Below are 14,548 nucleotides of genomic sequence, written 5' to 3'. Positions count from 1 at the left end.
CTCTATCTACAGTCAATGGGCAAACTAATCTTGCTAAACCTTTAAATATTGTATGATGAACGACTTTGACAAAGACGGAAGACGTCCGTCAAAACATGTCAGGTATGTAAAAAACACAACCGTGTCTGATAATTGAAATTGAAATATTGTAGATTGATAAGAGCTAACACCTTCTAGTCACACCATGTTTTCCAGTGAGATTTATTTGAGCCTTTTTGTTATTTAGGCGTCGGTGAAATTGAGTCCATTTATTTCAATATTGCTTCTGGTGCATTAATGCTTACATCAGTTTTCTCTCTTTGGTCTGTTTCCAACCGAGTCATCTTGACCTGCAACCAGATTTGCTTCTTTGGTTGCTACCAGAGTTTAGAATAGCTTTTACAGTTGCCAATTCAAGCAGACCAACCAAAGAAACAAACTCTAGTCTGGACCAAACAACCATTTTGTGAGAGTGCCCTAGTTTTATTGTTTTGCCATTAGGAAGTTAAATCTTGATCCAACCTTGAGTTATTCCTAATTTAGGGGAGTTCTATAAACAACGATCCATTTTTCAACCTTACAAAATCAAGTATTACAAAACATGCTCCTTATGAAAATGGGTCAAGATCATGAACCTAATCTTCCAAGCTTGTTGGTGCGGATTAAGCTGACTGTGTTTGATCTGGCAGGTGGTCTGGAGGAGAAAAGTATGAGTTGATCTGAGGGAGGGCAGAAAGAGGAGATGATTTTTTTAAATCTCGTGACAAATAATGCAAACTGACCCAGAGAAATGTTTTTTACATGAACAAAATAAATATGAAGAATAGTTTACTGTAAATGGATTTAGACATGGTTTTATCTGAACAAATTAAGAACATACATCAGCAATTTTAGGTTTGGGGGGAAAAGAGACCAGATTGAACAGTTTGGTTGGGTATGACATAAAAAGAGATTCAGGCTAAGCCTTGCTGTCAGGTTTAGATTAAGGGATTACTTGAGACAACACAGTATACCGTAATTTCCGGATTAGAAATCTCTACTTTTGTCACAGGCTTTCAACCCTGCAGCTTATTCAATGATGCGGCTAATTTATGCATCTTTTCTAATGGCCGCTAGGGGGCGCTCGAGCAAATAGGGTTAGAGGCAGGGGGAATACGGTATGTGTGTTGAGGAAGACGCAAGTTCAATGTAAATTCCCGCTTTGTGAATGGATAGCACGATGTGAAAAAAATCCACCATAACCAACGGGTTTCAAAAAGCCGGTCTGCTGTGTGACGGAGAGGACAGCGCAAATGGTGTGTGATTTTTGATCACCGCTGTGATGAAGCAGCAGGAGTTACGGTGTCGCAGTTTACCCCCACCCCCACCAGGTGCGGCTTATGTATGTACAAAATGGTTTATCCTTTAAAAATGTAAAGGGTGTGCCTTATAATCTGGTGAACTCTATAGTCCGGAAATTACGGTAACACAATAACGTGACTCAGGATCCAATCGGGATAATGTCTAACTAAGCTGTGACTTAGCATGTTGGAGTTGGATGGGGGTTAAATAACATTGTACTGTAAGATTTTGTCCATGTTTTGTCCATGTCCAACACATTAAGGTCATCCGTCCTTTTTATTCCTTCAAAATCATAAATGGGCATTTCTGGATCTAACATCTGCTCCATCTTTTACAGCTCCTCTTTGCTCTACTGACCCCAATACATATCATTTAGCAGCTTCAATCTCCCTTTTTTCCAGCAGCTGCTCTGGAAAAAGGTTCCCCTTAGAACTCTAGAATGATAAATGAATGTGACAGCTAACCTGGTTTTGAAGGGTCTGTCATCCTTTCTCAGTGATGGTATATAATGTGCATCATATGAGCCTGCTTCTGAAATAATCTTTGATCCCTGTCAGGGATTAGGAAACAAGGCAGTGAGGAAGTAAAGAGCAGCCTCTACTGTATCCAGTTAAAGAAGAAGTGATGAAGCTGTGGAGGACATTAGATGATGGAAAAGGAACTAACATGCAAGCAGACATCTGGAAAGTAGTTGATGAAGTGAAAGACTTCATGAAGTGTTTCTTTGACATGAACACTGAAGAGTTTACAGTTTGGCAGAAGACAAAGAAGCATGAATGATGCAGGGTCCACCAAAGTCTTCTTTTTTGAAAAAGTAATTGCTGTCAATAGTTTTCCAATTTTAACGCATTAGAATAATCCAGATTAATATTTTACTTGAATTTTGGACAAGATAATTCATAATGGAAGTATGATAGATCACTTTTCACAAGCATTCCTGTGTAATTGCTCTCTTGATAAATAATGACTCATGTGTGACGAATTACATTTTGAAGAGGGTTGACTTAAGTTTCACTTGCTACGCTAAAGCCCTTTTTCTGACCGGATTTTAGTGGCTGGCAGGCCAGAATGACCCCAAGAACACATTAAGGAGCTCACCAAAGACAGCTGAAGAACATGGAGGACATGCAGGCCTCACTTCACTCGGTAAACATCAGAGATCAGGATTCAGCAGTCAGAAAGAGACTTCTGGACAAAAACGGATGGATTCAGACGCCGAATCCGAATTTATTATCTACCTCTCTGGCTCCTCCCTATTTCTACAATTTTAGGGGCATTTGGAGCTTTAATTTAAAACTTTTTTTTTAAGAGGGCGCCGCAGCAATTTTAGGCCTGGGTATCCCTCTGCCGGAATCTATGTTGCACTTATGACGCGGAGAAGAAACATTTCTTCGAGTGGGTGATCTCTGAAGCACAGGCGTTTGCATTTAAATGTAAATAATGACTTTTTGTTCTTACATGACATTTTAAAGTTATAAAAATGATGTTATATATTTTCTAGCTGCAGAAAATAGTTATAGATGTTGCTGATTTTTCCATCTGAGCGCTGATGAAGAGTTCCTTGTTCAAACCAATGACTGTTTTTTTTTTTTGCCACAACTGTTCTTACAGATTTTACTTTACTGCCTATCAAAAACAAGAGTAAACAGGTTTTATTCGTAATTGTACTTGTTGCACTGATAATAAAGACAATTGAATTCAATTCTCAAAATATACTAAAAATTGTTGACAAGTCCTTTTGCAAGTTGTAAGTAAAATATGGACACAAAAACATTATGTTGACGGCCTCATTTGCCAGCGTCCTCTCGGTGTAGCTGGCTGCATGACTAGATTTATGAACATTTAACACTGGAGCTGGTGACAGAGAAATCAAAACTACACACTCTTTGGTCTACCATAACTATAACCGTTTACACAGTGAAAGTAAATGCGATGGAGTGTTGCATATTGGCGCGAAGCTGCTTTTCTCGGCTTCAAAATCTGTTGGAATTAAGGTAATTGCACAAATGGTTGAAGGTTTACGATAATTCGAAGAACATCAACACTCCGGTGTTAAAGAGGTGAGCTTTTTGTTTTCACTTTTAGATTTTTACACTTTAAAGCACTCTGGTAATATGGAAATCCAGAATGTTATGATTCTTCGAGCATCATCAAAAAAAAATAAAAACTTCAATTACCGAGATGGAAATAAATAGCAATATTTTAATGTTTATCAGAATTCTAGGGGATCATTCGTTGAATCTTGACAAGACTGGAGATGTTTGAAGCTCAATGTCAATGGATTGGTTCATTCATTACAGGTGAGGGCAAAAAGTGGCCTTTGATTTCACAGTAATGGCAGCGCAAAAATGGCCATCTCTCCATTATATGGTTGTGAAGTAGAACTCAAAAGCCTAACAACGGAACAGAGGTCTTATGAAATGCACATTACACTTGTAACGACCTGCACACAGCTCCTCTCTGCAAAAAAAAATAGACATGACCTGGCGCTGCAGGATTGTGTAGAAGTACACAAGCGTGAGTGCACAGCCATAGTGGACTTTTGCTGGCTGACTCAGAGAGAAGATGCTTTTATGAGGTGTTCCCCGTCGAGAGCACGGGGAGAAAAAGTCTGTCTGTCTGGACCATCAGTCTGACAAGTGAGAAATATTATCAGGGCATGCATACATGAGTGTGTTTGTGTACAGGTTGTGTGTACACATCCATACTGACAGCTACCTGGCAGACAGCTCCTTCAGGTGTTCAGAATTAATAGGCCTTTCCACACATGAGCCCTTCAAGAGTAACTTTCTGGCCCACACAGCAGCTCAGACTTTACATTTTAGCTGGATGACAACATGAATCACTTTGTCATTGGTTTGGCAGCTTAATCTGATCTAGAGCATTTGAATGGAGGGGGTGAATTAAATTATACAAGTGTGTGCAAGTGTGTGCACCTTGGGCTATTGCAGGACCGCTCCCTGTACATGACCCCTCCACCGCAGGTTCTGGAGCAGTCGGACCACTGGGACCAGGCTGACCATTGACCGTGGATGGCTCTAGGACCATGATCTCCATACTTAACACACTGACCTTTACGGCACCACTGGAGGACAGAATGTGGAAACAGCAGAAGAGGAAAGAAAGAAGTTCTTTTTATCAGAGTTTCAGGATTTGGACAAAAGCCCAGTATCACACCTGGACACTCACACAGTCTTTTTACAGCCAAAGCCCACACGCACACGTGCATCGTACACCACACCTCTGTTAATCCAAGCCAGAAACCTTCACTCACACACATCAACACCCCACGTTCTTCTGAAAGATCACCTTTCTGTTTGTGGGAAGAAATCTGTGTCCAGCTCCAAGGCCTCAGTGTCTCTGACATACTTTTGCAGCATCTTGGGTGCATATTTCTTATAATTACACAGCTGCGAAAACGTATTTAATCCCTTCACGATGTTGTCATTAAGGTTATGCAAATGCTTTTTCATAATTAATTCAGAAGTTGACTTTTACTGGCGAGGTAAATGATTGTTCCGCCGCAGAATCAAAATAGGGTTGTGACCCGATGAAGACAAGTCTCCATTTTTTGTTGTATTTTGATCTTTTACTGCAACACAATGTCACAATTTTAAATGAAAACATCTCTAAATAAGGCTATTCGCAGCATTTTATGGGTTCAATTAAAATAGATTAACTGCAAGTCACGATTATTCAATCACTCAAAAAAAAACAATCGCACAACCCCACTAGTTATGAATAGTGGGGTTTGACAAAGAAATCGCATTTAAATTATGTAAAAGTAAAAATAGTCAAATACATAGCTGTTTTACATAAGGTAAAAGAATCTTTAAACCCAAATGGAACTTATATAACCAACTGATTATATCTGACCAACTGTATTGAGGTAAACAGAATTGCTTGTAAAACTTAGACCAATCCCGTTTCTCTTGCAGAAGAGAGCAATAAGGATTATCAATGGGAGTGGATACAGGGAGCCAACAAACACTTCTTTAAACAATTCAATTTATTAAACTGGTGGAATTTAATACTTCAAAAAACTAAGAATAGATTACGCTTTACCAACCAACCCTCAAAACAGATTTATAAATTATGCAGCATTTATATTTTAAAAGGGACTGAGATTCTGAAAAAAACACCCAGAACGAGAACATTGACTTTAGAAAAGTGGCCTTCAGTCACTGGTTCCAGTTTAAGGAATAGCTTTAAAAAAGAAATCTAAATCTATGCATGTGTCACATGTTTTGTGTGGGGAAGACACTATACTACCTTCTGCTCCTTCTAATTCATAATATTTAAGCTAATGTTGAACTGTTATAATGTTATTAGCTAATGAAAAAAATAATAAAAATAAAAGAAATTAATGAAATCATGTCAGTTTGATGAAAGTCCAGCTTATCTGTCATAGACTCACAAACTTTGACAATTAGTCTAAACTACAACACAACACTGCAAAAACTTTCAATGTATAACTGATTCAAAACTAAGAATATTCCAAGAAACAACTGAATGTTGTGAATTTGAGCCTTAGAAAGACTCCTGAATCCTTCCTCACCATGTCTGGACCACAGGTGGTTCCCTCTGCTGCAGGCATGAACTTGGTCTCACAGCGGTGTCCTGCGCGATGACACCACAGCGACTTGCAGATGTCCTGTCAAATAAAAATAATAAAGGATTGGATTTATCTGCGCTTTTCCAGGCGCTCAAAGTTCTTACAATGTGTCCATTATTCATTCACTCCTCATTCATACTTGGTGACGGTAAGTTGGTGTTGTAGCCACAGCTGCCTTGGGGCAGACTGACAGAGGATTGGCTGCCAGTTCGCCCTCCGGGACATTCATGCACATTCACGCACCAGCGGAGCCGCACTGGAGGCAGCGGGGGTGAAGTGGACACAACGACGGTTGGCTGGATCGAACCGCCAACCCTTCTATCAATTGGACGACCGGCTTAACCGCCTGAGCCTCTGCCACCCCGTGTGCCAACACAGACAGAAATCACCATCAAAACAAGAGTCGCAGCTCGCAGCACAAATCGAAGTAGAGGACATATGTAAAGAAATTTCAGCTTCAAATTGAGTTTCTGAGTATTTCCTTATTGAAATTGTTGTGAATCAGGAACAGACGGAAAAACTATGTTTGAAAAAGATTAAAGTTGTGAAGTCGCAAATCTGCTGGCCGGGAGAAAAGCTCCCTGCTCCAATTCATTCCGATTCATCCACTTATAGACGAATAGATGCGTGTACGTCTTTGTTTTCCTCATTTGAGCAGGAATCTGGATCAAAACTGTACGGCCGGATAGCTTCAATATTGCTCGCCATTTTTGTTGCGCCGGTAATGTTAGGTTGGGGGTGTAAGCTTTAAAGGAAAAAATTGATGATTTGAATCGATTCTTTCTTTCTTTAAAGGTGTGACACTGATTTTAGAAAGACTACAAATAAATCATCTTTTGAGGAGAGTTCTTGGTCTCTCTAAAACAAAGCAGCCTTTTTACTTTTTTTTCCCCGTCTTTTGTTACTTGAAAAACATAAATAATGAAACTAAAGTAGTATTGTAATGGGATTTTGGTAAATGCATTAATATGAATTAAAATTTAACCATAAATCTAACCAGGGTATTGGCTGTTGTGCCCATCCGGTGTCTTTTGACCCAAAAGAATGCAAGGATGGGAGCCAAGAAGGACTCAAAAGACAGTGCAAAGTCTGGCAGTGGGCCCAGCTAAAACTGGTAGAGAGAGGAGAACTGCTCTGCACTCAGACTCCGTCTTCCTGCAGATCTGCTCCTCAGTGGTGAATACCAGCAGAAGTCCAACAGACATCGCACAAAGTCTTCAGGAACAAGACGGAAGCAGGGGGGAAAAAAAACGTGAGAAAGGCTGGCCCAAATCCATGGTTAATCTGCACGAAGGTTAATTTACCCCCCACCCCTCAGTCTTGTACACAGGTCAAAGCAATGCAGACTCCATGTTGGATCTTCTGTGAAGAAAACACGGGACGGATCTGAAGAAGAGGTGAAAGAGCTCAGCTCAATGCACGACTTTCCCAGCAGCATTTCCATGTGAATGACCCTGGGAATGCACCCCACATGAAGGCCTACCTCCAGACTACAATGATTCTTGGAGGGGGTGAACACGGGGAGGGGGGGCACTACTTTACATGACTTTAATGCATTTTAATGGGGGATCAGAAGCCTGGGTTTGTGGTGTACAGGGGCCATGCTGGTTAATAAAGTGACGGGTTAACACTGCATCATTAGCGCTCTAAAGCAGACTATTCAGCTTAGTCGGGGGGTTACTCCATCTCACTTCTGAAAGCTTCCAGAGGACAATAGTAAATGTTCGATTGTTGGCCAACGTGCAGCTAGGACTACCCTTTGGGTTCCCTGTTGCACATGGCTAGTCCGTTTACCGCCTGTCACCAATGTTCCCGTTAGGATTTTTGAGCTTCATTTGGAAAGTTTCTGCCAAAAATCTGCTAAGCAATTCCTCAGCTAAAGGCATCCAACAAGTATTGTGGTTGCTGTGCATCTTCACCCAGGCTGTCATTCTGAACCACTGAAAAATAAGTCATCGACTTGAACCATAAGCATCCCATCTTTGAAAATAAATACATTATATTTAAAAAAAAAAGCTTGTATTACTGGTGTATTAAAAGACTTCCAAATCACAGCTGGACAACTTTTCCAATTGTTGTAATGACATCAAGTCTATAGTCTTGAATCTCAAAGAATTTAAGTTTTACATTATAGAGATTCCTGAACTAAAGCGTAAAAGAGTGAACACTACCTTGACAAAATCCAGACTGCACAGTTTGGTCTTGGATCCAAACTGCCACTTGCACTGCGTGTCGGCGTCATACAGCTGCCCTGGAAGCTGCTCAGGATATTTGTACTGACCGATCTGCTTGGGCTCATCGCCGAGACACGACGCCTGGGCTGTTCTGGGGAACAAAGCACAGCAACAGTGTCAGTAGGTCGGAGAACACCCCCACATGTGGATTATGCAACACGGAGTGATGGGACCTACCCAAGAAAGCGGCTGAGGTACTGTCTGCTGCAGGTGGACCAGGAAAACACTCCATTGTTTCCGGCCAGGGTGGGGGACATGATGTTCCCTTCTGTTTTGCGGCAGGGGTTTCCTTCTCCATCGTGGATCATCCCAAAACTGTAGAAATGCATAAGATCAGCTCAAAAAAAATATTTCGTTAACCATCTTAGCAAACATGTGAAAAATTGCCATAATTAATTTTATACCAATCTTTAAAAAAATGTTGCTTTATTTATTTTTATTTCCTTTTTGCCACTTGTGACCTTTTTTTCTACGTAAAACAATGTGAATTTGCCACCAACAACCAGAACTCCCACTCCTTTCCTTGTTTTTTAGCGATCAAGACAATCATCTCCATGAAATGTAGGTTGGTCTACCCTCCCCATAGATTTTCAAATGCACCAATTCAGATTTCATATCTTTCATATGTTTCAACTTGCCAGAAACATTCATGCTTGAATGCCCGCATGAACATTGTTCTGCTTCTTCTCAGGCCACGATTCACCTTATTTGAACTTTTCTTTTTTAACTTTTTTTTTTTACGGTTGTGAATAACTTTAAACCCATCACTATTATTTATGATCATTTATTTTTATAGGTTTGTAGTTATTTTGGCCAAATATAAAAGTGGTAGAGCAATTGATCACAGACCACATTCTCACTACTTCTGATGGTTACAATTGGGGTGCACAGACAAAAAAAGCTTAATTAAATGACAAAATATACAATTTTAAAAACCACACACCAGTTTTTGTAACAGTGAAACAAAAAAATGTAGGATTCAAAATTTCATGTGTATTAACAAAATGAAACTAATGCTTTTACACAACACAATTTTGGTTGAATATTTGAGCATTTTAGCTGCATTTTTAGATTATCCATTATCCTTATAATATAAATTGAGGGTTTTGTAGTTTGAACTTCAATAGAGTCTTAAATTAAACCCGCTTCCTCCAATCCCCATGGAAACCCCATGGTCTAAAATTAATACACGGCATTCAGTCAGAGAGTCCATGCAGAAAAAATTATTATTCAAGTTTTACTATGAATACAGTATAGCATCAAATATATAACCCTATATAAAGTCTTTTCTTTATGATTTTGTGGGTACATCTTCTTCTCAATACCCACTTGTGTCCAGACTCGTGGGCGATGGTGAAGGCCAAGCCGAGTCCTGTATCCTCATTGATGGTGCAGCTCCTGTACTTACTGCACATGCCACTGATGGGGGCAAATCCTACACAGATTAAGCAAAAACAAAGATAAATAAAGAAAGAAAGAACGGGAAGTTTAAGTTTTGGGCCTTTTTTCTGCATGTTTTTCTGAAAATAATCTGTTATGGCAGATTTGGCTGGAAGCATTAGTCTGTTAGATGTGCACATTTTTCAGGTTTTCGTGCACAAGAAGGGGAATTTCACACAGTCTCCCAGCTGCAGCTTCTCAAGTCTGAGCCAGTTTAGCAGAGAGATTTCATGTCTTTGTCAGTGCAATTTTTTTTTTGTGTGTGTAAAGCTGAGATGAAAGCAGCCGTACCGAGCGTGTCGCAGGGTTCATTCTTCCAGGAACAAATGTCCAGTCCAGTCAGGAGAATAGCGTGGTCGTGCCGTTTGCCTCCTTTCCCCACCAGGCCCGACTGCCACTGACAGAAACTGTTCAGGGACTGGTCAGCATGATGATTTACCGTCAAGCCGAGCTTAAAGGAATATAAGGGAACATGCAGTTGAGACAAAACCGCAAAAAAATATTTGCCCAGATTTAAAAAAAATTGTTACAGTTGAAAATCAAATGTATTATAACTTTGCACAGAGAACTAAATGTTTTCAGATTATACAGAAATTCAGAAATGGATAAGCAATGGTTGATGTATGAATTATTTTGGGCAAAAAGAATATAAGTTGTCATTTCATTTTTGATTATAAACATCTAGATTTTGGTCAAAATTCTCTGGACTGATAATTAAAAAGAAGGAATTTTCTGGCTATGCTACATTTACACTGGGCTTGTGATGCACATTAAGCCCATGGTGTTCACACTAGACTGTCGTTAACCAATACTAGTGCATGTCCGCTCGCTGCCTACAGTTGGAAAAGGCTTTGCACAAAATGCTGAACCGGTGCAAATCTCATAAATCTATCTTCTGACTTTTTCTTTTACAATTCTACTTGGATATAAAGACCTGGCCTCGTATAATTCCGGCCGGGCACAAACTGCAATTATTTGTTTCTCCTCCAAGACCAATTGGCATGAATTAAAAAGGCAGGCCATCCATACGTCACTATCAAATCCAAGTCCCTGATTGGTCAAAATTTGACCTGGTCTAACCTTTAATGGATGCCCGAAAACCGTCATATTAACTTGTGCAGTGAGTTTTAAAAACAAAAAGCCTGAAACACGCATACAAGCGTCTTTACATAGACTTTTCATTGAAAGCGGTTGCTTAAATACACGTTGCTGAGGCCGTTGTGAATGTGACATTAAGTCTAGAATCAAGTGAGGTGGCAGTTTCATAATGTGGGACTCCAGCTTCAGGAGCTTGACAGTGATCAAACACAAAAAAAAAGTCTGTATTGTAGGAGAAAAAAGTAAAGATCCTAAGGTGACCAAGTTAACATATTTTCCTGACCTTTTCTTCATTTTTATTTTGGTTATTTTTGCAATGTAATACTCCAGCAGAATTGAATTTAGGGACAAGGTTCAATCCCACTTTTTTGTGTTTATAGTTTCATGTGAAATATAGAAATAAAAACACTCACTGGGTCTTGTTCTAACAGCAACAAGCTAACGACAACAATGTTGATGTCCGTTCCAATGGTGCCGTCTTTGAATAGACTGGAAACCTGTAAAAGTGGCAACAAACTAGTAACTTTTTCACAGCAGAAAACACAACCAATATGTTTTACTTCTGGGTTTAGTAACTTCTGCTTTCTGTTGTAACGCATCACAGGTTAGAGGAGGTTTGTATTAAGTTCTCCTTCTCTGACTCATTTTTCCGTTACTGACTCTAACCTACACATGTGGATTTTATCGTATTAGATTAAAAAATGTGTTTTTAAAAAAGTTCTTTTGTGATGATTTTTGAAGTTCATCTACACATAAATGACCTCCAGCAGCTTCGCCCACGCTGCCCTGGCTCTCACCATGTTCATGACAGTCAGGACGTAGGTGGTGACGTTCTCCCTTCCGTGCTTCTCCAGCATCTTCCTGTCTGCCACCACCAGGGTCTCCACATTCAGACCTCCCACCCTGTTCGAGTTGATGGGCGATCTTTTGGCCCTCGCCGGCTCTCCCGCCTCAGGAGTGGCGTACTCATCAGGCATGATAAAAAGGTTTTCTGCAGGAGGTTTGGGAGTGTCTAGGAAGTGTGAAAAAGCGGAAGGGAGGGACAACAGTAAGGCAGAGAAAGAAGGGAAAACTTTGTGGGTCAAATGTACAATCTGGTGGCGAAGAAATTGACTTCCTGTGTTGCTTCCTCTCATGGCAGGGGGATTTGACTCCAATTCAATTTAATTCAATTTGTATAGCCCAGATTCACAACAACAGTCATCTCAATGGGCTTCGTATCGGTAATTGAAAAAGTAAAACATAAAATCAAGAGGATCATGGATACATAGAATTCAATGAGAAAATACTAGTTTGAACTAACAAACAGACAAAACTAAACTGGCATCCCTGCCCTTGTTATATTCCTCGATTAACCTGAATATATTTTAACATTTATGTGAACATCTTTTTAAAAAGCTGCTTTAAGAGCAGATACATTTGTTACATTACAGTTGGAGTGGCAGAATAAATGTACAGAATATCAGGAAAAAGCAGACCAAAACATTAAAGTACAATTTCAAGAATTCTTTAACTGATAAGGTAAGAAATTCATCAGTGTTAACCCTCCATTCACACAAATATCTTCATGTGAAATCAAGCTTGGATGTGTTGTTGGAGTTTCTGATCTGTTGTGCAGCAAGTTGCTGGTAAGCAGCTTTGCAAACCTCAACATGAAAGTAGTAGGCGACGGTGGGGAGGAAAACTCTCTCAACCAGGGATGTTCAAATCCAGGCTTAAGGACTACCGGTAATTTCCTGCTTCTTTTTAAACTACTATCATTCCAGCTTCTTACGCCTTGGTAACATGCACCTGTGGGGGGGTTACCCCTACGGGTGTTCCAGGTTTTTGGGTTGGCCCTGGACAACTCAACCCTCCTCGTACAGTGGAATTCTCGTATGGCCACTTCAATGGTCATAAAGAAAATGGAATGTGCCATTGTCGTGTGTGTGGTAAGTACGTTGGATAGTATTCTTAAGGGTAATGCAAGTTCCACATATGCATGAGGTACGGGTGATGCTGTCGTATGGTGTCTTTAGGCCACACTCTAGTCATTATTAGTTGCGGGTACTGGCTCCTTACTGACCACGTGGGTATACTGCACGCACAGTGTGTGGAGTAGGAAGTCCATACAAACTGCAATGTGTAATAGTCAGGCTGCACGTGAACAGCACTAGCAGGCCCCTTGCACAGTCTGCAGGGTCTGGGGGTAATTTAAAAACAAAATCTATACCATATGCCTGTGTCTCTTTTTTTGGTTGAACACCTGATTTAGATCCTTTCGGCCGGGCGCTGGACGCCCCTGCACTAAACAGAAGGATGGACTGTTTTTTTTTTACCTTTTACTTCCATCTCTCAGCTTATGTTCACCTTGATTTCACTCATTTACACCCAACATCAGACGAATCAAGTCATGAGGAATAAATATAGTTTCCCTTACATACATTGCTTGCGGCGCCCGCAGAAGTGTCGCCTCTGCAGTTTTCCGGGTTGGGATCCAAAACTCTGCTGCCGCTGAAGATGGTGAAGGTACGAATCGTCCGATCTGGAGGAACTGCTTCCAGATGAGCTTCTGGTCTTCCTGTGAACAATGTGATCTGCTGAACGCCTGTAGACCACGTGTGGGTGATGACCAGCGGGGGCGCTGTAGTTGTGCTGCTCGGCTAAATGTTGGGGTAGCGGCGCAAGCAAATAGTCCTCCTGAGAAACACGAATCAGACCTGACTGGAAACAGACACAAACGCACATATTATACTTAACATGTTATTGAATTATCAGGTGAAATACAAATTAAAAATAAAATAAGCTCTCTGACAGAAGCTGAAACACAACAGCTAAATTAGTCTAGAACAATTTTCTGGTCTTTTGGAGTTAGACAGTTATTATTATTATCATTATTATTATCATTATTATTATTATTATTAATACTGCATGTATTGACACCCAAAAAGCAAATAAATATAAATACAATTTTCAAAAAAAAACTGCAGCTAAATTTGGACCCCATGGGTTCTTTGGGCTAGATCTACAGAAATAGATCACTCAAAAAACAATGGAGAAACATGCACAAAAAGGCCACGGTGATGAGTCTTAAAAGTGAGTGCAGAAGGAAAGTGACCATGCAACAGGAATAAAAACTAACTAAAATGTACTTAGACAAGCCAAATGAAACCTACCACCAAAAAAAAGAAAAGATTTACAAGAGCTTTAAAAAAGCACTGTTGGAACATTCCTTTAATTTTATGCAGGATTGTATGTCCTCCCCCTAAACAGAACTCAAAACATCTGAAACATCTGCCTCAGATCAGGATGGAGTCTGAGGCTTAGGATAGGTGTGGTAAATCTGGAAGGGGGAAAAGTGACAGAATGAGCCTGGGTGTTTGGAAACAGCTGTTTCAGTTTCACCGTCCTTCATCAAAACCTGTCAGCTCTGAGTGGACAGCTGTCTGCTGTCAGACACTTTTTTTTTTACAGGTGGTTTTAAAAAAAATACGCTGTATGGATGGAATGTTTCACATCATCATTTGGTACTTTGAATGTCGGGACAATCATAAGTGAGGAGGCAACTATTGTCATGTTTCTAAACCATTTTGAGCTCAAATCTTTATTTTTGTCTTCCCGTTTACTTTAAGAGAAAACATTTCTGAGGAAGTTTTAAGGGTTTTGCAAGTCTTCCCTGAAATCTTAAAGCCATTAAATTGGTGATTTTCCGTATAAATAAAACAGAATTGTTACCAAAAAAAATCTTAAACATCTTTTCAATTCAGTTTCCAATTCAGAAGACGTGTAACAAATTTGAAACGTCTATGACTTACAAAACCAAATTAAGACACAAGTAAATTGAGCATCCATTCAATTGATA

The 14,548-nt window shown here is 40.0% G+C and overlaps 1 protein-coding gene across 1 annotated transcript in view; it reads right to left on the bottom strand.

Moving 5' to 3' along the window:
* Nucleotides 1-14,548, bottom strand: part of adamts18 (ADAM metallopeptidase with thrombospondin type 1 motif, 18) — a 59,239-nt gene that overhangs the window by 29,519 nt on the left and 15,172 nt on the right. Inside the window, exons 4-12 of the mRNA XM_011494105.2 lie at nt 13,131-13,410; nt 11,505-11,719; nt 11,121-11,204; nt 9,901-10,060; nt 9,499-9,604; nt 8,347-8,484; nt 8,107-8,260; nt 5,879-5,974; nt 4,257-4,405 (exon numbers count right to left, since the gene is read on the bottom strand). Of these exons, the coding sequence (XP_011492407.1) occupies nt 4,257-4,405; nt 5,879-5,974; nt 8,107-8,260; nt 8,347-8,484; nt 9,499-9,604; nt 9,901-10,060; nt 11,121-11,204; nt 11,505-11,719; nt 13,131-13,410 (1,382 nt within the window). The remainder of the gene's footprint in view (nt 1-4,256; nt 4,406-5,878; nt 5,975-8,106; nt 8,261-8,346; nt 8,485-9,498; nt 9,605-9,900; nt 10,061-11,120; nt 11,205-11,504; nt 11,720-13,130; nt 13,411-14,548) is intronic.

Source organism: Oryzias latipes, chromosome 3 (genome assembly GCF_053564925.1).
Source record: "Oryzias latipes strain Hd-rR chromosome 3, Olatipes_Hd-rR_3.1".
Taxonomy (NCBI): domain Eukaryota; kingdom Metazoa; phylum Chordata; class Actinopteri; order Beloniformes; family Adrianichthyidae; genus Oryzias; species Oryzias latipes.
The sequence above is the reverse complement of the archived record's forward strand: the minus strand, read 5'-3'. Positions and strand labels throughout refer to the sequence as shown.